This window comes from Hydra vulgaris, chromosome 08 (genome assembly GCF_038396675.1).
Source record: "Hydra vulgaris chromosome 08, alternate assembly HydraT2T_AEP".
In the NCBI taxonomy this organism is placed as follows: Eukaryota; Metazoa; Cnidaria; class Hydrozoa; order Anthoathecata; family Hydridae; genus Hydra; species Hydra vulgaris.
In genome coordinates, this window is record NC_088927.1 from 13,869,464 (window position 1) to 13,892,729 (window position 23,266).

A 23,266-nucleotide genomic window follows, 5' to 3' on the forward strand; every position below is an offset into this window, starting at 1 on the left:
TTATGTTCTTAATATGTATCCTTACGAAATTTTATGTTTTTGAGTTTCAATTATTTTTTAAATGTCATCCCAATTTAATCAAAAAATAATGGGGGTCACGGCAAAAGGCTTTTTTTAAAACTGCTGGTAGCGCAAGTCTTAATATAACATGGTGCATCTATTTTCGCCAATTGGGCGAGATTTAATGCATTGGGCGACAATATGTTTATTCTGTGGGCGAAATTAAATTAATTTGGTAGGTTAAGCAGAAAACAATTTTATGCATATTCTACCATTTCAAACGGTTGTAAATGTTATTACAATCAGAGAATAAACAGCGGAGAACAAAATTAAATTATAATCTAAAATACACAAATAATTAACTCGGTAGTGTTGCATTAGCAGGTTTGAATTCGGCAAATTAAGTAGCAAAAAAATTACCGAAAACCAACCAAATTTTCTTTAAGAAATACTTCTTTATTTAATATTCTCTTGAGGTCAAAGTTGTTTTGATGTTGATAAGGTTGGTTTGCTGCTCTAAATAAACGTCTTTTTGATTGTGATGCGTGAGTTAACTGACATATAAGTAAATAAAGATAGTGGGCGACATTGAGTGATGAGCGAAATTATGTAAAGTTACCCTAATATTTTTTAAAGAATTCAAAGAATTTTTCAAAAATTTTGCTTTGGAGTTGGAGTCGTACTCTGAAATTTTCAACAATTAGAGTCAGAGTAGGAATTGGTACTTTTTTTTTACGACTCCACACCCCTGCTTTTAATAATAACATTAAAACCCACATGGCTTTAATAAGTTTAAAATAAAATATATTTTGTGAAAAATGTTGCGTACAAAATAATAAAAACTCCGCCATTATAATTGTGATGATAGATGCAACAAGTTCATAGTTTGAAGCGAGCTCTAGAAATATTTGACGCCATCGGTAAGGAAGGAGACGTAAAGGATTTAAATAATTTATTCCATATAGAATCATAATATTTGTGTATAAGTATATATATAAACAACTTGCATATATAACTTGTATTATATAATACCGAGTCTTGGCTAATAACTGAAAAATTTGATACCTATGATTTTACTCAGTTCAAATGATAGTTGTGGTTAGAATTTGATCGATAATTGAGTTTTTGAAAAAAGCCCTGTAATAATATCAGAAAATAATTTTAGCAGCAATTTGTTCCTATACACAAATATTAGTATTTGAAATTAAGTTTTTATATATTTAGGATATTCATGTACTTCATTACAGAGGAAGAGTTTTCGAAACTCTTTAAGTTGTTAATTAATTTTTGTGGTAAGCTTTACAGTTTTATTAATTTAGTTTTTTTATGTGTCATCAATTAAAACTTCTAAAAACTTTGCATTTTTTCCTCATCTTATTTCATTTTAATTGACTGACAGTTTCTATAAACAACCTTCCACAAAAACTCTCTTATGTGATTATTTATATGACTTTTAAATTTTTTTGGTGGTAACTATTTCCTTTTTAATTAATCATTTTCTTAGGTATTGTACCCAAGTTGCCCCTGCTCAACAAGACAATTTACCATATAATTCTTCACAAAATATAACCTCCTATATTTTTAAATCTGAAAAAAATTTTAATCGACAGACCCTACTTTTATATGCTACATTCAGCTAGTAACATGCTGTTACTAGCTGAATATAGCATAGTACTGAAGTAATTTGTAACCTCAAAAATGAATTCTTTGATTCAGAGAAACCCGAAAAACATGTAAAACATACTGTTTTTTAAAAGATAAATGATTTTGACCGTTTTTCTACCTTTTTAAAACACTGTGCGACGTTGCAAGAACAAACTAGATCCGGCAGATAAATAACATTATTATAAATAAAATAATATTAAACTAATTTTGAAGTATTTTTTATTTGATTCGATTTAAGATTATCAAATTGTGCATTAGGTTGCTTCTATGATTGATGCGTTTGACGGGAGCAGTTTCTAATATACAATGCTCCGCGAGTTAATACTTAAAAATGCCCGTAGCACGACAAAAGTTTACTTTTTCGTTGCAAAACTGATGCAAAAGCTATTAGAGCTAGGCTGATGTTTTCTGACTTGCCTGATTTAGCGGCAACAGATAATTATTTTTGCTCTAAAAACTAAGCAACAGCTGGTGCAATCGATGACGAGACACTCTGATAGCTTCAGTTAACCCAAACTAAACAAAGTCACAATATCAACGATGTCTACAAATTTTGATAGCGATGCCAATAAGATGTGCCGTTGGATTAAGTATGCTTATAAAAGTTTGCATCTAATAGAACCAGAAAAGTGAATGTTTGCCATATATAACATCTATTTATTTATTATTATTAAAATATATACACACTAAAAATTAAAGGTAGAAATTTTTAGTTAAGGTAGGATATGTGATATACCCTTAGTAAGGTATAATTTTCTACCTTATAAGGTAGAAAATTATACCTTTAAGTTAGAAAATTCTATGAAAAATAATTGTTTTTAATATAATTTTCTACATTAAAAGGTAGAAAATTATACCTTACTAAGGGTATATCGCATATCCTACCCTAAGGTAGAAATTTCTACCTTTTTTTTTAGTGTGTAGCAAACCAAATCTATCCTCAGATTTCTTTATAGAATGAGTGGGGCAGATGCGCAATTATTTGGTTCCTACAAAATATTAAATATATTTATAATATAATTGTTTATATAATAACAGCTTTGTAGTAATGTTTTTAAAACTATAAATACTTATCTATTGTAGAAAAAAAATTTTAAAATTTACAAAAATATCAAATTTAATTCTCTAGCGCATACTATAATACACATCAACAGCTTTGTAATATTATTTTTAAAACTTTATAAAACTATAAAACTATATATAATCAGGAATTCCAGCGCTGGTTTTTCTCTGAGAAAATCTTTTTAATTATGTTTTTATTTTATATCATATTTTATACTTATTATGAAATTCTGAAAAATATTATTATGAAATTCTTGAAAAAAGTAGGTGGGTCAAGATCCTCTCGCCCTGATAATATATAATATTTGTATACTGCATAACATATTTTCAAAAAACACTAAAAATTTTTTTACACAAATCTCAAATTAATGCTCTAACGCATCAATTTGAGATTTGTGTAATTTTGTTCAACCTTAACTGTACAGTCAAAGTTAAACACAATTTAAAATTATTGAAAATCCCAAAGTAAATTTTTATACTGATCAGCCATCAAAGCTTGCCAAATAAGAATAACCTTTTCTTTCTTCTCAGATTTTTTATCTATACGGAAAAGCTGACGCTTTTGTGCTTTAGCAGTTTCATCTACAGGCGTTTCTCCACATTTAAAGATACTATTATTACCGAATGCATCTTCATTTAATTCTCTACCAATGGTTGCAACAAGATATTCAACATTATCTTCACGCTTCGGACAGTGAATAATTGCAAACCTTCTCATTTCAATTTTGTATGGATGAAGTGCAAGTAATAAAACCAATTGGGTAAGAGGTTTGGACACTTCGTATATTAGTATATGTCCGCTTCCCGTTCCAATCCACAACGTATTGTAGACTGAACACATACACGATACTCTAAGATCAAATATTATTACTGATGGAGTACACCTTTCAATATCGTTACGACAGTCATACTTTATGAATTCGCTTTGAGCATCAATATCTGCATCACCTACAATAATCTCAGTTGAACATTGAAAAGAAACAAAAAAATATTTTTCATCGGAAGAAAATATTATATTTTGAACATTTTGAGTCTTGTGGTAAGCTTTTATACCTTGTTGACAGATATCAAACCTTTCATAACTTATGCACTGACCTACGGATTTAAGTAGAACATTTGAGGAAGCAGCTATCACAGTTAATACTTGATTTTCTTGAAAGTTTAATTCGACATTCGATAAACTAAAAGAGTTATTATTGATAAGTTCCCTAATATTAACTTTGTAAAATAGAGGTTGTTCAACATCGCCTGACAGATTACTTTGACAACCCAAGAACATCCAATCATTTATATAACAAATAGAGACAATTGCTTCTTTCATCAAAAAGCGAATCAAAACTTTTCTTGTCTTTACTTCATATACTAAAATCAAGTCGTAATCACTCCTTAACACAATACATAAATGGCTGCCGTCACCTATAACAACCATCAAATAAACATAAAAGTTGACGTCAATCTTAATTATCTCTTCACTTGCCATTTTTTCTATTTGAAAGTTTTTGTCGACAAGCCCCAATTTAAAGATACTAATAAAACTCTCTATGAAAAAAGTTTACAAGATAATAAATGTGAAATCTTAAAAAAACAAACAAAAAAAAAGCATCAAATAACTTTACGTTAATTACCTCAATAATATAATCATTTTTTATATACATTAATTTTAATTATATATTAAGTAAATTAACTTTTATTCCATTTACTTAAATATATTCTTTGTACGTTTTGTGCATTGTACATTTTGTATAATAAAAGTAACAGTAAATCAAAAATAAAAGTACTGAATCAACGAATAAAATATTATAAATTACAACTAGCACTTAAAATTATAACTAGCACTTAAAAAGGGAATAAAATAACTGCTAATAATAAAACACATACAAATTTTTAGAAAATACGACGTACCGACAGCAAAATAATTCAGGTAGGACACGATGCAGACAAAATACAGAAAAAAGTAATAATATAAAATGAAAAAAAGTTATTAATATATAAAATAAAAACACCCCCTCCCCCAAACATTTGTAAGTCAAATTCGTTTATTAAAACTATTAATAAACAAAACGATAAAATATAAATACAAAAAACATAAACGTAACTTCTATTTTTTAATGTCAAATGTGAAATAATAATTGCAAAAAATTACTTTATAAAATTTTACTTAATATATTATCATAGATTTCGTAAATTTATACATTTTTTGTCTATTATTTCATATTTACAAACACTCACTAGTTTTCACGGAGTTGTTTAACAAAAAGCTCTGTACGTTACGCTATTAAATTTTAAATTTGATTTGTTATTTTTTTGTGTAAATGAATTGCATAATTTGAATCCGTATTATTAACGCAGTATTACCCGTATTAATTAACACCGTATTAACGCAGGATCTCGTATGCACTGATATAATGCATGATCTCGCATGCACTTAAATAACGTGAGATCTCACTTTGCAGGATAACAATCCCTAGTGAAATTAGTGGCACTATGAAGAAAACTTATTTATTGTTGAGTTTCTAACATGTTGTTAATCTAACAGTAACTGAACAGGATTTATGTGACCCAGACCAAAGCTGTTTTTTGGCACATTTAGTCTCCTTGAGCACCAAGTATGTATATATATAATCGCTCCATTACTTAACCTAAGATAATTCTGCAAGCAAATACGACTCCAGGAATTCGACTATCGTTTATTTGTACTCTTAGAGGTGCTTAATACACAGGAGGGTAAGATTTGGAAATTTTTCCTATCCACCCCAAGCTTATTAGGATTCCTCCATTTATAAATTTTTACTTGTTATCAGCAAAAAGACAACATCTCCAAATAAAATAAAAAAAAAATCAGAAAATCACTGATAAGTATAAAAACTTTCAGTGTAATCAGGCTTTAAAAATTATTGTTAAAAAATCTCGTAAATCTCGATTTGTCAAAAATTAAATTATAGTATATATATATATATATATATATATATATATATATATATATATATATATATATATATATATATATATATACAGTGGCGGAACTACTGGACGCAGGACCCTGCGTTGCGGGGGGGCCTACCAGCTATAGGGGGCCCTCATATAAAAAAAATTATACTCTCAATAATATTTATACTATAAAACTCTTTTCCGCAGGTATAGTGGGCCCTAAAATATAAAACTTGGATAAAAAAAATGTCATCCATCGTATTAAAATATATTGTTCAAAAATTTATTTTTGTATTGTAGTGCGTAGTTTACATTTAAACGAAAAGTTTTAACCTTTTGCATGCGCAATTGAGAAATAAAGTACGATTATCAGCTGCGAACTGCCAGATGTTATTGTATAGTTAATTTTTATACCGTTATGTTGTGTTTGTGTATGAATTAGACAATTAGACTGAATTCGGTAAAAGTAATAATTTGTTGCGTATAAATTTTTTTTAAACTGTAAGAAGTTCTTCAATTTATAAGTTCTTAGTTGCATATTCAATATTTTTAAAATATAAACAATATTATTTGTTATGTCATTGCATATCAAGGATAATGATTCTATAATCCTTGATGCATATACAAATTAACTTTTAAATGTATGTTCTCATTTTCAATTTTATATTAAATCTTCCGTTGTATTAAGTTAACTTTTCATTTCTTATTTTATCTGAATTACTAGTCTCCAATTTATTTAATCGTGTTACGAATAATAAAGTATTGTTGCACGAGAGTTTATTACTTCACTGATATATTTAATAAAAGGTAATTAATAAATTTGTAATAATAAAAAATTTTACAACAGATACTGAATTTATAAATTTGTAATAATTTAGATTTTGACTCATAATAATGGAAAAGAAATTAAGTAGTACAAGCGGTGCAGCAAAAAGAAGAAAGTGAAAAGTTTCAAAAGCTACTTTAGCTAAATTGCCGAAGCTAACAACGTTTTTGAAACCAATCGAAAAGCGAGCGGAAACGGAAGTGGAAAGTCAAAACTCTGCAGAAGTGGTATGTATAAATCAGTCAGTAGAACACGATGATATCGAAGAAAACATTGCTACTGGTAATAAAAATGTGAACGAAGAAGATGTGAATAGGTCTCCGAGAAACCACCGAAATGAAGACAAGGAAGATTCAAACTCTGATGCGAATGACGCCATTGAACAAATTAATTTAGAAAAATCAAGTGAATTATTTTCTACTGACATTGCAAATTTTCATGGTAAAATACTAACAAAAGATATTAAGAAAATAATTGTATTATCGGAATCGTGTCGGCCAAAAGGTCCTTTTATACGCGACCCCTTGCAAGAAAACCGTAGGTTTTCCAAGGAATATTTTAAAACTACCACAAAATATGGATCTATAGAAAGAATGTGGCTTTGCTATTCCCCAAAACTTGATGCCGTTTATTGCGAGCCTTGTTGGCTTTTCTCAGAAGAACGAAAAGCAAAGGATAACTGGCGTGAGCATGGTGTCAGAGATTGGCGTGGTCTTTCTAAAAAAATTAAAATTCACGAAAATAGTCAACAACATATATTTGCTTGTTGCATTTATGAAAAATGGCGACATAATGAAACAATTGATAAAAATATAGAAGAACAAATACGATACCAATCAAATTTTTGGGTGCAAGTCTTAGAGCGGATAGTAAATATAACATTAGCACTTTGTAAAAATTCTTTGGCTTTTCGTGGTCATCGTGAATCATTTGACAATGAATATAATGGTAATTTTTTAACCCAAGTTCAAATTTTAGCTAAATATGATAATGTTATGAAGCAAGTTTTGAGTATGCCAAATGGATCTACAAAATATTTAAGCCATCAAATTCAAAATGAAGTCATACATTGCCTTGCAACGCATTTAAAAGCCACTCTTACTGCTGATATTAATAGTTCACCTTTTTATTCAATTATAATGGATACAACACAAGATATTACTAAAAGAGATCAGCTCAGTCAAGTATTTAGATACGTAAAAATTATTAAAAATGAAAAAGATGAAGCCACATCAATTGAAATTAAAGAAGTTTTCTTGGGATTCACGGAAATATATAACCACACTGCTGCTGGACTACATGAAGAAATTTTAAATCTGTTAGAAAAACATCATATAAAATTAAGTAACTGCAGGGGTCAAGGTTATGATGGTGCGAACGTCATGAGTGGAATATACAATGGGGTTCAGGCCCTTTTTAAGAAAAATCAACCCAATGCTATGTATATGCATTGCGCAGCTCATAATTTAAATCTTGTTATTAACGATGCGGTTAAATGTTGTGTTGAAGTTGCTTCATTTTTTGTAATGCTAGAAGATGTGTATTCATTTTTCGGAAATAGCATAAACAGGTGGGATCTACTATCCAAATATACAGGAGAATCACAAATAACATTAAAAAGATTAAATCCAACGCGATGGGCAGGACGATATACTTCTCTTTTCGCCGTTAAAATTCGCTTTCTTGATATAATGAAAGCTCTTTCCGAGATATCAATAACAAGTACAAAACGTGAAGAAAGCGAAGAAGCAGTACGAATACAAAAAAATATGAGCAGCTTCGAATTTGTTTTTTTATGCGTGCTTTTGTCTAAAATCCTTAATGAGGTACATATACCATCAAAATTGCTGCAAACTAAAAATTTAGATCTTACGACAGCTTCAGGTTCTCTAGAAAATGCCAGCAAAAATTTAAAACAATATAGAAAGATGTTTGATTCAGCAAAACTTGAAGCGGTAGAAATAGCGACTACGTGGCAGATTCCTGCAATATTTTTTCAAAAAAGAAGAAAAATTGTGAAAAGGCATTTTGACGAATCTACAGATCACCGTTTTGATAGTATTGAGGAAATTTTTCGCATCAATATTTTTATAAAAATTTTGGACGTCGTTATCAACCAACTCGACAATAGATTTAAAGGAATGCAAGAAGTGGTACAATTATTTTCCTGCATCCATCCAAATAAATTAATGGTAATGAAAGAACGTGAGATCATAAGCTGTGCAGAATTTCATTCAGAGAAAATATAGTGAAGATATAACAACTGAATTTCCGCTGCAAATGGTTATGGTAAAGTCAATGCTACACGATGAAATATCAAAAATATCATCTATACGTAAATTGGCTGACCTTTTAATAGTAAAATTGTCAACTATAGCTGCAAGCGTTCCACAAGTGATAACAGCATTGTTATTGTTTCTTACATTACCTGTTACTGTTGCATCAGCTGAACGTTCTTTTTCGAAACTTAAAATAATAAAAAATTATTTACGAAATACCATTGGTAAAGAACGTTTAAGCGACCTTGCAATAGTTTCTATTGAGGCAAAAGCGGCTGGAAAAATGGAAATGAAAAACATCATTACCGATTTTGCCAATATGAAATCAAGGAGGAAAGTTTTCACTATTTAAGTTCGGTTAAGTTTTAGTTTCGTTTTGAAGTTATCTTTATCTTTATTTAATTTTTTGTTTTTAAATATGATATATGAAACAAATATCTATTTAATATGTGAAGCTTTATTTTTTTAAAAAAAAACATTCTTTTGCGGGGGTGGGTGGGGGGGGGGCCCAAATTTTGAAGTTCCGCCACTGTATATATATATATATATATATATATATATATATATATATATATATATATATATATATATATATATAAGCATACTAATTACTATTGAAATTATGATGAAACAGTTGTTAAAAAAAGGCGCATTTGACTGCAAAGCCAAACTAAAATTTTTTTTATTTGCGTTCTGTAAAAAATTGTCACCCACCCTTTTATAAAGACCCCCTCTTCCTTTTACTAAGCACTCAAGAGTATTGTTTACATAAAACAAAAAACAAAAAAAACAACTCTGAAAAACTTCTTATTAATTAGCCATTGGAATTCTCACCAAGAAACAATTTCGTTTTTATAACTGCAGATAAAAATGGTAGTGTAAATAGGCAAATACTTTGCTTTACGTTTCTACTTCTTTAATTGTCTTATTTAAAATTACTGTCAAATAGTGGTGTTGATTCAATATCAGAATTATTATTACTGTTGAAAAATGATAGTGTTAGTGCTGTCTGTGTTGTTTAAGTTAATGAAATGTATTTACAAAAGTGTGTTTTGGAGGAAGTTTGATTGGTGATGACAATGATAATTTATATTCTGGTATAGTTGTGTTGGTGGCGGTTAAATTGAAAAAATCAATATTCTTTGCAGGCCCGCACAGAGACTTTGTAGTGCCCAGGGTCAACTTTTGTTCGGTGCCCCAACTTTTGGATTTCTGAGTATATTGAATTAAGCATGATATTCACTGTTTATCTTCCGTATATCTACTATATATCACATTACAATTTAATGAAAACAATAATTATTTTTGTATTAACGGGTGATGCGGAAGTTATCGGACAAAATAAAAACGTCAATAACTTATTTATAAATAAAAAAACAAACTACTATTATATTTTTTTTAAAAAAAGCATTTATCTTTTAATAAAAATATATTATTTTTATATTAAAAAACACCACCATCTGCAATTGATCTCAATTTTGCTCTGACGCCTTTCATATGCGACAGTAAAAAGTTTAAATCAATTTCTTGTAGTTTTAGTTTAATGCGATCAATCAAAACTTGCTCTGTTGAAGCTTGCCAATCTCCCTCGTAAACCTTCTGTGCCAAATGTCCCCAAAAATTTTCAATTGGTCGTGCTTGAGGCACATTTGGGGAATTGGATTCTTTATCAACGTAATAGACATATTGGTCCATCCAATTTAGAGAATCTTTAGAATAATGAGAGCTTGCTAAATCTGGCCAAAATAAATAGTTAAAGTCTCCATGATACTTGTGAATAAATGGAAGAAGTCGTTTTTCTAAACATTCATTAATATAGATTGATGAATTGATCGCTACAGCCTTGGAAGTGCGAAACAATGGCTCGGACATACCACGGTCAGATATGGCTATCCACATTATTAATTTTTTTGGAAATTTCTCTTTTCCTATAAAACGAACATTTTCTGGGCATGTCTTTTTGTTGTTTGTGTAGTATCCAGAATTTCCAGGCATATTGTCCCCTGCAAAACAAATGTATTTTTCGACATCGATGACTAGAAGCGATTTTGTGTTATAGAGTTGGTTAACTAGTTTCCTGCTTCTTTTCTTTGCCTTTATTTGTTGTTCTATAGTGTATTTTGGAGTGTTTTCACGTTTTCTATATTTAATATTCATTTTTTTTAACTGACGACCAATTGTCGATTGATTTACACCGAATTTAATACCTATTTTTCTCTGACTGACCCCTATTCGATTGTTGACAAGTCTCGTTAATTCGGCTTTCTTTTCTCTAGTCCAGGATGTCGGACGACCAGGGTGCTTTCTATCAGAAAACGATTGAACAGTTTCAAGTCTTTTTAGGTTATCATATATTGTACTTCGAGCAAATCCTTCCTTTTCAAAATGATTTACGATTTTTTTTTTTTTATATTCGGTTTATTTACAAAAAACATTTTTAGTCGCTTTCGAAAAGATTCTCGTTCAGCTGCATTTAACCTCATTTTAAATAATTGTGTTTCAAATAATAAAGTTTATATTTTATAGAACGTTTATGCCTACGCATAAAACCACAAAAACTAATTATTATGCTCAAATAATGAAATTAGGATTTGTCCGATAACTTCCGCATCACCCGTTAACTATCGCTTCATATAAACACTCTGTTTGAACTTGAATATATATGATAAAACAAAAATACAAATACAATTTAAAATGAATGTAATTATATATTTCATCAATAAAATGTTAATTATAAAGACTAGTCAGATCACACTAATTTCACTTTGCGGGCTTTTTTCATTGCGAGGTGGCATTTTCGTACGATAAAGGCTTTGCAAGGTTGTTTTTAATTAAAATTACAATAAGGTTAGTAAGGCGTTCTTCCTTCATTGTTGATCGCAATTCTTATTTGATGAGAGCAAGCTTAGTGAAAGAGCGCTCTCCTTTCGCCACTGAAACCGGGATTATATTAAAAATGCGAAGCAAAATGCAGAATGAAGAAAATATTGACTGAAGACCTTTCTGGTAGATTCTATTGAGCAACTTGATAGAAGAAAGAGATTCTAGTTGTCCAAAATTATTTGATCGCTTTAGAACATCTAGATGACAGACTTCTTCAATCAACTCCTCCTCTTTTATATCATTTATGTAGAGATTTGCCAGGACTTTGCATTTTTTCTTTCTGACTATGTTTTTCTTCAACACTAAAAGGAGATGGAGAACACCAAATAAATAAAAACATATCCGTCGTCTTTTGAGCTGTATCCATTTTGTATCTTATCTGCTAAAGCAGCTTGTCAAGAGCTTATCAATATTAAATACGTTCATCTCAAAACCCTTTGATTCATCTTATGGAAGTGGGCTGTGTTCATTGACTCGCCGTGAAGTGTTTTCCTTTTCCTTGTTCTCTTTATAGCAATATCATTTTGAAACCTAAACGAAGCTAACTCAGATGCAACCAGTTTCATTTCTTGGATGATTTGGGGCCAAGAAAAATGTAGTTGGTCAAGATCATTGATTAGAGTCTTTAAAAACTTTGACTTGTCATATAAAGAAATGCTCTCTGATTGAAGAAAGAGGCAGATATTGTTGACACATAGGAGAGCCTTGAACCAGAAAGAAGTCAAGATAATGAATTCAAATGATTGAATCCACTTTTTGCGTGCCTTAACTAAATTCAGTTGATGATCTTCTAAATCTAGTTCTTCAAGAAGTTTCACGGACTTCAATATTTCTTTTGGTTGTTTCTACAATGGCTGGACAGCCTCTATGCGCGCACTCCATCTTGTTTGAGACGTTTGGTGAAGGGACTGCCCATTTACCTCAGTCAAAATTTTCCGGCGCATTGGGCTACTACTAAAAAGGTTATACAACGATTGTATGTTGCCAAAATAGTTCTTGACTACAGTAGAGGATTCTGCAGAATGAACGCCAGACTAGATTGAGCAAAGCACGAACAAAGCTTGAGGATTTTTCTTGAGAATGATGGTCTGCACTCCTTTGTATACGACAGACATATTAGTCTTATTATCATAGCCCTGGCCCCTACTGAATGGATTAAAAATTTAAGCTTTTTCAATCTCTATGTACTTATGATATACAATTACACAAAAAGAATTTTATTTGAATAAGCTCTTTTTTATACTTTTAGCCCAAATTAACCGTTCTGTTTTTTGTTAGGAAAGACTATGGCGTTTACTGGCGACAACTCCTCCTCCCACAGAGTTAACTCTTTCTAATGAACAATTTGTAACTTGTACAGAAAGAAGATTAAGTGCAACTTGATTACAATCTGAAGGTCCCAATGTTTTCTCATTGGTGTATGAAGTAATTTCAAATTTTAATTGCTGACTAAAGTTCTTCTTTCTGGTAGGGTACAATTTTTAGAAGCATGTTCAAACATTTTATCTAGATTTTCATTTGTTTTAGATGAGGAATTTGTTCCCTCTAGTTGAATTTCATCTAGATACATAAAAATACTTAAATCGCGCTTTATTTCAGATACCATTAAGTAAGAATTCATAAATTGCATATTTGCCAAGATAAACATTGCTGATTTAAATTGAGGGTCTAAGAAGGTAGTGATAAGAAAATTGTCTTTACTCTTGAATCTCTAATACAAGGGAAGGAGGGAGAAGGAGGAAGGGCGTTTATTTTTTTTTGGAGAATTTTCGCACCCACCTCAAGCTTTTTTAGACCCCCCCCCCCCCGTTTATTAATTTTTTTTGCTATCTAAAAAAAAAAAGTGAAAATCGGCCACAACAATTAGAAAATATTTATTACAGCCACTGATAAAAACCAAATTTTTAAGTGTAAACAGTCTTTAAAATTCACCAACCAAGTAAATCCTGATTTATCGAAAATGAGCTTTTAATTAATTCCTCACCAAAGTATAAAACTTATTAAATCGTATTGAAATTATTATAAAACAGCTGTTAGAAAATGCGGATTTGACCGCAAGCCACATTAAATTTATATAGTTTTATGTGTTTTGTAAAAAATATTAGTTTGGATTTATAAACTAAAATTTTTTATAAAAAATACTTATATTGTAACATCAAAAAATTCCCTCCTCCTTCCTTTTATTAAACCCCCCACCCCCATTTATTAAATCTAGACTAAAATTCACATCCCCTTTTATCCCCCCCCTCCCTTGTATTAAGGACTTCAGAGTACTTAATTCAAACCTGATTTACAACTGCATAGTTGTAAATCAGGATTGGATCATTAGGATAATCAACAAATTCACTTATCCAGTAAGAGAAAGCAATTTTTCAAAGTTGTAATGCACGGATAAACTAAATTAATGCTTACGCTTTTTTCCGCACTAAGAATAACTTCAGATACTGTATTTAAATTAGAAGTGACAACTGTTAATAATTTTATTTGCATTTCAGTTAGATAAGTTGGTGGCACATATACATTGGTAGTTTTATAGATTTTTTTTCTCTGGGTGCACTCAACTAGAGTTAGTTCTGTAGTGCTATGAATTTTTTAAATCAATTCCAATAAGTTAGAAGTGCTGTTAGAGCGCGTTTCCACATCTAGTGGAGGTTTTCCTTGAGAAATCTAAGTCACTTTTTGAGGGCTGCCCAAGAAATCTGAGTCACTTTTTCAGGTCCTACCGATCACAAGTGAAAAAAACCAACTAATTTATGACCTTTGCTAATTAATGTCACAATAATTGGTTGGTTTTGGATTCCTGATTTCACACAAAATTGGAGTTCATGAGCACAGCAACCGAGCCAATCAATTCCAAGAATTATTAGTGCGCAAAGAAGAAGTGTCAGTTGTAGCTTGTAAAATGTTATCTGAAGTCAAGTCAAATTTCGACTGAACATTTCTTATAATTTCTTTAGTGGAAGTAGCTTTGTGACAAGCATTTATTATATCCAGATTTACAACTGATAAACAACATGATTATAAAATCCACGAGTATGAAATATAGCGAAAAAGAAACTTAAAGTAATCAAAAGCGATGCTAGGTTTGGAGATAAACTGCCAATTTATTGGAAGCTATTATATAGATCATCAACTATGATCTATATAATAGAATCACCTAAATTTTGAGATAAAGTGGCTTTTTTTTTTTGTAGCAAATGCGCGCTTTTTAGATGCTACTTCGCGTAGCTTTTCATGGTCACATTTTAAACGGTTCCATAGATAAGATAAAGTTCCAGTTTTCTTAACAGAATACTTTTTAATTCAGTTTTTCTGTTTGCATTGCCAGTAAGTTTCTTTTTTTTCAAAGAACTCTTAAACTAAAGATTTTACGAAAGACAATTTTTAGCTTGAAATGAACTTATTAACAGTTTTATAATGTATCATTTCCAGTTTGTAGCACTTAAAAATTTTGAAATTTAAAATTAATTTAGGTGAAAATGAAGTCGAAAAGTACTGAAGCAAAATTATAGACATTTAATTAAACAGTTTACGAGTTACTAGTTTGTGCTCAGCTGTTTAAATCCGTAATCGCTAATTATTTTTATTAAATTACGTTTCAAAATTTTCGCTGAATTTTCCAACATATGTTAATTTTTTAACAGCTTTTAAATGCCGTATGTAGAAAACAATAAAAAACAAAGAAAGTTCAAAATACTCGAATCATTTTTTCCGAATCAAATCTCAAATTGAAGCAGCAAATCAATTTGCAGTTTATTTACAATTATTACATATATGTATATATATATATATATATATATATATATATATATATATATATATATATATATATATATATATATATTCGAAAGGTCTGGTGAGCATAAATGATATTATTATTTTAGTGAAATAAAAACACTTTTTATTTTAAAATACACGTTTCGAACTTACAAAGTTCATCATCAGTTTAAAATGACCAATTTAAAACTTTTCAATATATAGGTTACAAAGTAATTAAAAATCCATTAAAAATTGCTATTCAAAAAAACTTTTTATAATACTTAATTAAAATAAAAATTATAATACAAAGGAAATAATAAAAATACACTCAAATGTATTTAAACAATTTTAAAATGTATTCTACAAAATAAAGTGCTCAATGTTCTTAAAAGTACAGAGCAATTATAAAGTAGTAGAAAATCACCCAACAAATTTTTTCCGCATTCAACACCGTGTTTCATCAATAAAGACTCATCAGAAATGAATGATTAATGTAGAATATGCTGACACTATTATAAAAAGAATTCTTTAGAAATAATTACTTTTGCTTTTTAAAAAAAATATTTTTTATAATGGCGCGTTTAATGTAATTATTATTTGAGCTCACTTGTTTTTATAGTTTTTTAGGAGAAACTTATTTTCTGCATTTAGAAATCAATAGCAATCAATGTATACCATGCCTACAAGAAAAATTTGAAATTTTTACACATGCAAACCAAGAATGTTTATTAAACAAAAAATCGGAATCTGTTAAAAAACTTTTGTGATAGCAACAGCAGAATTATAATTTTCCAGTCGGCAATGACTCAATCACGTGATTATTATTGTGATCACAATAAACATCACCATGGACAATACACAATAAACATCACCCAATAACACAATAAACATTACCCAAAATTTTACGATTTTGAAATGGAATTCCGTCCCCTTACAAAAAGAAAATAAAACTCCTTAAACTTGCAAATGGACGCATAAATTAGGAAATGAGCTCCCTAAATTTACTGCACCCCCCCTAACTTGGGAATGTACTCTTGCCTGCCGAATAAATTAGGGGAGGGGGGGGTGAAAGGAAAAGGGTCTTGATGAACGGGTAGGCCGGAAATATTTCTAAAATCTAATGAACGGGATTTATTCAGCAGGCAAGAGTAGGGTAGCTTAACCCCAGCTCTGGATTTTAAGTTTTGTTTTCAAAATTACTCAACTCGGGTAAGACTTGTTCTTTATGAACTTACTAAAGAGAGATGTCTGAAAAAATATTTCCATCTTCAGTAAAGTCTATTTTTATTTGACTCGCCATTAAATATATACCTATCAGTAAGAAAATGTCAAAATGGAATTTAGTGGAATCCTTTAGTTTTTCAACTGAACGTACAATAAAACAAATTTTTAAAAATTTAAATCAGGAAACCTTTTATAAGATTTTAGGAACGAAAATCTAAAAATTTTTGTGCATGAGTTATGTGATAAAAAAAAAAGAAAATAATAATGAATCATTTATTGTAATTATTTAACATAACTGTAAAACTATTACTATATAAAGATTAATGATAGCTATAACAACTTTGTTGATGAGTTTAAAATCGTTTAAAATTGTTGATGAGTTTTAAATCACCTTGAACGTGTAATCTTAATATATATATATATATATATATATATATATATATATATATATATATATATATATATATATATATATATATATATATATATATATATATATGTAAATTATGTTAGTGTATTTTACAAATAGAGTGCTCAATGTTCTTAAAGAACAGAGCAATAATTAATTAGTAAAAAACACTTATCTAACTTTTATCTTCGACTTGGAGTTTCACCATTGCTGGATCAACTCTACTCTCTCTGGATCAACTCTACTCAACTCTACTCTTCCTGATGATCCAGCAATGGTGAAACTCCAAGTCGAAGATAAAAGTTAGATAAGTGTTTTTTACTAATTATATATATATATATATATATATATATATATATATATATATATATGTATATATATATATATATATATACATATATATATATATATAAATATGTATATATATATATATATATATATATATATATATATATATATATATATATATATATATATATATGTATATATATATATATATATATATATATATGTGCAAATAAATGAATCTAAAATAAATATAATATATATCAGCCCTCGGAATTAGGGACGGCATTTGGCAATGCTGACCTAAAAGTGTTTGAGGTTGGTAAAACCTCGTTTCTATGTTTTAATGTAACCCCTTTGTGTCTTTTTTTTGCTGACCTGATGCCAACTTCTAACTGTACGAGGTCGGCAATAATTCTAATTCTGAGGGTTGATATACATATACATATATATATATATATATATATATATATATATATATATATATATATATATATATATATATATATATATATATATATATATATAGAGAGAGAGAGAGAGAGAGAGAGAGAGAGAGAAAGAAAGAGTGCTTGAGAGAGATATAAAGATTTATTTGTTTGTTTATTATTTAAAAAATATTTTATATTTTACCAGAAGATTTGTCACATGACACCCACAATTCATCAGTCGTGTGAATGTAGCATAATTCCCGCGGACTACAGCCCTGCAGTTTCTCCATTCCAAAAATTAACTGAAATGCTGGAGAGCGTAGTTGATTTATAACATCTTTTGTATTAGGTCTTTCAGAAGCTTCTTGATGCCACATCATTGTCATAAGTTTTGTTAAATTTATAAGTCCATAAAAAGCATAATATACATCATAAAACATTGGTCGAAATCCTTTCCTAACATAAATATTAATCTCATTACTATGCTGAACTTGATGGAAAGGTCTTCTGTAAGTAATTAATTCATACATAACAATTGAAAAAGAGTATACATCAATACTAAAAGTATAGTTATCCAAATATGATTTCGATGAAATCATTTCAGGGGCAGTATATCCTTTAGTTCCAGTAACAGATTTTAAACCACAACAGCTCATAAAACAAGCTGTGTTGAAATCTGTTAATTTAATATTAACTTTTGCATAGAGAGAAAGCGAAAACACTAAAATGTTATCTGATTTAATGTCTCGATGAACAATATTATGTTTATGCATGAATAATAAAGCACTTGCAATTTGCTGGCAAATCCTGAGTCTTACCAGACGCAATATCACCACAGAATTTGCTCCATAAATAACAGTTGCTAGTGAACCATGTTCAGCATATTCTAGCATAACGCATAATTCTGGCTTAAATGACACACCTTTAAATTTAATAATACAAGGATGGTATAACTTATTTATCATCAAAACCTCTTGTCTAAATTCATAAAATTTTTCAAGAGATGGTAATACTTCATTTGCCATAGCAAATTTGTAACATTTTATAGCAACTATTTCATTTTTAAAATTACCACGATAAACATCACCACATTGCCCTCCTGCAACTTTATCAGTTTTTGCATAAATAACATCATTTCCACAAAGCTTGAGATCATCTGTTAAATCTCGAAATGTAAGATCAGGACAACAATTATCAAGATTGATAACTCTTGGGGAATGGTTATATTCACATGGTATACTGAATGACTTTTCTTCTATAGTTTGGTATATCCTTTGGAATGCATAATTTATGTTAAATAAAACGGGAGGTTTTATCCCAAGAGAGGTACACGTAGGACATTCAAAGTACGATTCTATCTGCATATTATCTGCAAAATAAAGAACACCCTGAAACCATTCAAGAATAACAGTCCTAATTTGATCAACAATATAACTAAGTACTCGATAACCAACAGGGGAATGCTGAACACATGTTTCAATAGTGTCCATGCCCTCTTTTTTAGATTCAATTTCTTGGATAGAAAAATATACATTAGGATGATCAAAAATAAGTCCTTTTCTCCAGCATTTAATAACATTTTTATCAAAAAAATATCCTAGTTCTACAGAATCTTCAAAGTACTCTAATGTATGAGGTAATAGTACTTCCTTTATTAGAGCTAAAAAACGACTTGTAAAGCGTGGCCAAAAACCAAACGGAATCCATGGAAAAAAATGATAACGCTTAAGTAATGGTCCAGAATCATTAACGGAATACAGTGGAGCATCTGAGGGCAATTTTGATGGTACAAAAACTCTATGATCATCTATCTCAATAGCAATTTGAAATATTGATAATAGTCTTAAATACGCATTTACAATAACTGACGTTTCTCCACACAAGCTGTTTTCTAAAATAAGCTGAAAAATAATTCTACAAAATTAAAAACTAATTTTAAGTTTTTTACAAAATAAAAAAAATGTTTATAATTTAAGAAACAACAATTTTCTGATATAATACTAGAATTGAATTTTTAATACTTTTTCCAGTTTAAAAAAAGTTGCATACTGGAATAATAGATTTTTGCAAAATCCCATTTGTGATAAAATTATGAACACGATCTTCTGTTATCAGTTTTGACATAAGTTTACAAACCGATGATGGACATATAAAATACATGTTTTTCAAACCACCATACGTTGTGTTGTAATAAAGTATTGTACCTAGTATAAATTTTTAATGTTCAAGAAACAAAACTCAACAGAATTGAATATGTAAAAAAATAACAAAACAATATAATAATGAAAATACAATATGTGAAACTCAATATATGAAATAGACACATACTATTATAAATAAAACCCTGCACTCTGATAAAAAAATCCGTTATAATGTCAACAGAGTAACTACGCTGGCAAAAACTCCGTAAAGAATAAAAAAAATTTTTACTGTTATAGATTTCTTTAAATACTAGAAGTAGTTCAAGAAGTTTATTTTTTACCTATCTAATTATTGTTTTTGAAATTTTGATAAACTTCAGTTTTTTAATTTTTTAAAAAGTTTCATAAATTTTAATTAGTGATTTGTAATATCAGAATAACTATGTGTATTTTATATGATAATTTTTAATTATGTGTGTACTTCATAATAATTATGTGTGTTTTAACTTAATGTAATTTTCCAAAAATCATTTACTTCATTTTGCAAAATTTTTACAAATTTTAAAAAACTTGTAAACAAGAAATTTTATTTCCTCTTAAAGTTTGTCAAAAAGTTGGTAAACTTTTCTCAAAATCTTTCGGTTGTTTTTGTAAAAAATCATCTGGTTCAACAAAATTCGATAAAACAAGTCTGTCGAGAGAAACTAATAGAATGCGGTAAAAATTGGTAGAATTTTTCACAATGCTCTCTTTCTTATAAATATATTTAAAATTTAACTTTAAATAGTGAAAGTGCAAACAGAAAACACAAGAAAAAGAAAAAAAAGCAAGCCTAAAACAATCTGTGGCAACTTCAAAACCCAAGTCTGCAAAATATAGGAAGTCTTACGGCCAAGGATCTTCAATACAATCGCAGGCAAGAGATAATGAAAGTTTTATTTTATCTTATCATTTTCTAATGAATAAAAGTTATTTGTGATTAAGTGATAAAAGTCTGTTTTAAAAAAAAATTAATTTATCTCAAAATTTAGTCATGAATTACAATAAAACTAATTTTTATCCAGGAAATATCAAAATAAAAATATAAAAAGACGAATTTTAAATCAGTTATTCTGAGGAAAAAAAAAACAGTTTCAAGCATATATCAAATTATTACTTGTTTCTCTGATTTTTATATGGCAACTATATTTTCTCAAAAATTTAAGAAAATTTGGAAAAGTTGGAACAAAATATTTTTCTTGTTCCAAAAAGATTTTTTGTTTCACTTTTTCGTAAAGATGTTTGAAGTAAAAATGTGATTGTACATGATGATATGTAACATTGCTCTTGAGAATCAGTCCAAGTCTGATATGATTATTATAGTTGGTTTATGGTATGCTCTAGATGATAATTACTGATAAATACTCATACTATGTAATTTTTCATAGTGTTGTATCTTTATTGCAACAAGTTAATCAAACTATATATGTTTTTTTGATTTTATTTTCTGATGATAACTTAGGAGCATATACATTGTTTGGTTTTATGGAAAGCTTTAATGCCTTATTAAATCAATCAATCAATCAATTTTATTTCTGAATTAAGATTTTACATTTAAGGATGTTTACAAATAGTAAATTTACTAATATAAAGTAAACACCTACTAATGTTAATAATATCTAATTAAAATAAATATAATGCTAATTTTCACAGTATATAATAAAAATAATAAACTTTATAACAATGTAAATAACGATGTTAATAATACTAATAATAATAATAAAAATAATAATAATAATAAAATAACAACAACAATATTAATATTAGTAATAATAGTTAAAAGTAGTTAATAATAGTAATGTAAATAATTATAAAAATAACAATAAGAAATAGTAATGACAACAAAATATATAATAGAAATTAAAAAAAAAAAACAATACTAAAGACAAAAAAAATTGATTATAGAAATTATAAACATTAACTATATTTTTTTAATAAAAAGTAGAATAAACTGGTTTTAAATGTTGAGAATGAATTGAGAGCTTTTAGTTCATAAGGAAGGTTGTTAAATGCAACTCAAATAGTAGGGAAGAGGGGGGCAAGATGATACAAGGGCAAATTGATACAAAGCTAATAAAACAGCTATTACACTAACTGCGCGAATAAGATTTGGTACGGGTAATAGCTTTTTAGTTCCCTAACGCCCGATGTAAAAAGATTTCCGTTCATTTCAAAATTGATCGAAGCATTTTGTAAATCGAGAAACTTTCGAAAAAAACTAATAACGTATTTTGTAAGAAATTTTTACAAAAAATGTAAGTACATTTAGCTCATCAACCCTTCCATTTAAGAAAACATTGCTAAATGATTTTGCATATGTCATTTGTTCGTTCGTTGCTTCTGTTAAAATTTAACTCGAATTTAATGCAACGTGGTCTAAAGGGGCATGTTGATACAGACCACTTGGGGCAAATTGATACACTGTACCATCTTACCCGCTTTGGTAAAGCATTTGAATATGGCCGAAAATATTTTTGTTTATGTATTTGCATTAATGCAATTAAATTGTTTGGTGTAGACTAATGTTTTTTTTCTCGCAGAGATAGCAAATAGGTAAATAGGCCTAATAAAACATTGTTAGGCCTACAGCCTAATTATTATTAATACCACTATTTAAAACTTTTGCAATCCAACCTTTTGGATTGTAATCCAACTAAAATGTTCCATTCTTATATTTCATGTTTCTAAAAAAACGCGCCCAAATTTCAAAATCAACCAATGAAAATTATAACAGAGTTTAAGTTGCCGTACCGCTAGTATCAATGTTTTCGTATATTTGTTAACACTTTAAAAGTTCGTAGTGTGATTATATTGGTATTAAATATAAATTTAAATTACCAGAGAAAGTAAACATTTTTAATTTTTTGTAATTTCAGATGGTGCGAACATATAAAAGAAAAACTACTTTTGGGGCCTCATTGGAAGTCCTTAAACTTGCCGCTGAGGAAGTTATTTCCAAAAAGCAAAGTCTCAGAACTGTCGCCTTGACCCACGGCTTAGATAAAATGACATTACTTCGTTTCTGCCAAGGAAAGAGTTTCCACAACTGGTTATTCCAAACACAAACTATCATTTACTGCTGCAGAGGAGCAAGAGCTTGTTAATTATCTGCTAGACGCAGCGAAAATGTTTTTTGGTCTTTCGCCAAAGAGAAACAAGAAAGCTTGCATATCATTATGCTAAGAGTCTACAAAAAATAATTCCTTGTTCCTGGCATGCCATTCAATCGGCAGGAGTAGACTGGTTTAAAGGGCTCATGAAAAGACATGAAAATGTCCTGTCTATCAGAAAGCCCAAGGCCACTTCTTTAAGTAGAATGACAAATTTTAACAGGC

The 23,266-nt window shown here is 29.0% G+C and overlaps 1 protein-coding gene across 1 annotated transcript in view; it reads right to left on the reverse strand.

The window, feature by feature from the left end:
- Nucleotides 1–2,710: 2,710 nt before the first annotated feature.
- LOC101237119 (leucine-rich repeat serine/threonine-protein kinase 1) overlaps nt 2,711–23,266 on the reverse strand; it is a 72,198-nt gene continuing 51,642 nt past the window's right edge. The window contains exons 7-9 of the mRNA XM_065803127.1: nt 19,801–19,955; nt 17,954–19,652; nt 2,711–4,266 (exon numbers count right to left, since the gene is read on the reverse strand). Coding sequence (XP_065659199.1) covers nt 3,176–4,266; nt 17,954–19,652; nt 19,801–19,955 — 2,945 coding nt within the window. The 3' untranslated portion in view covers nt 2,711–3,175. The remainder of the gene's footprint in view (nt 4,267–17,953; nt 19,653–19,800; nt 19,956–23,266) is intronic.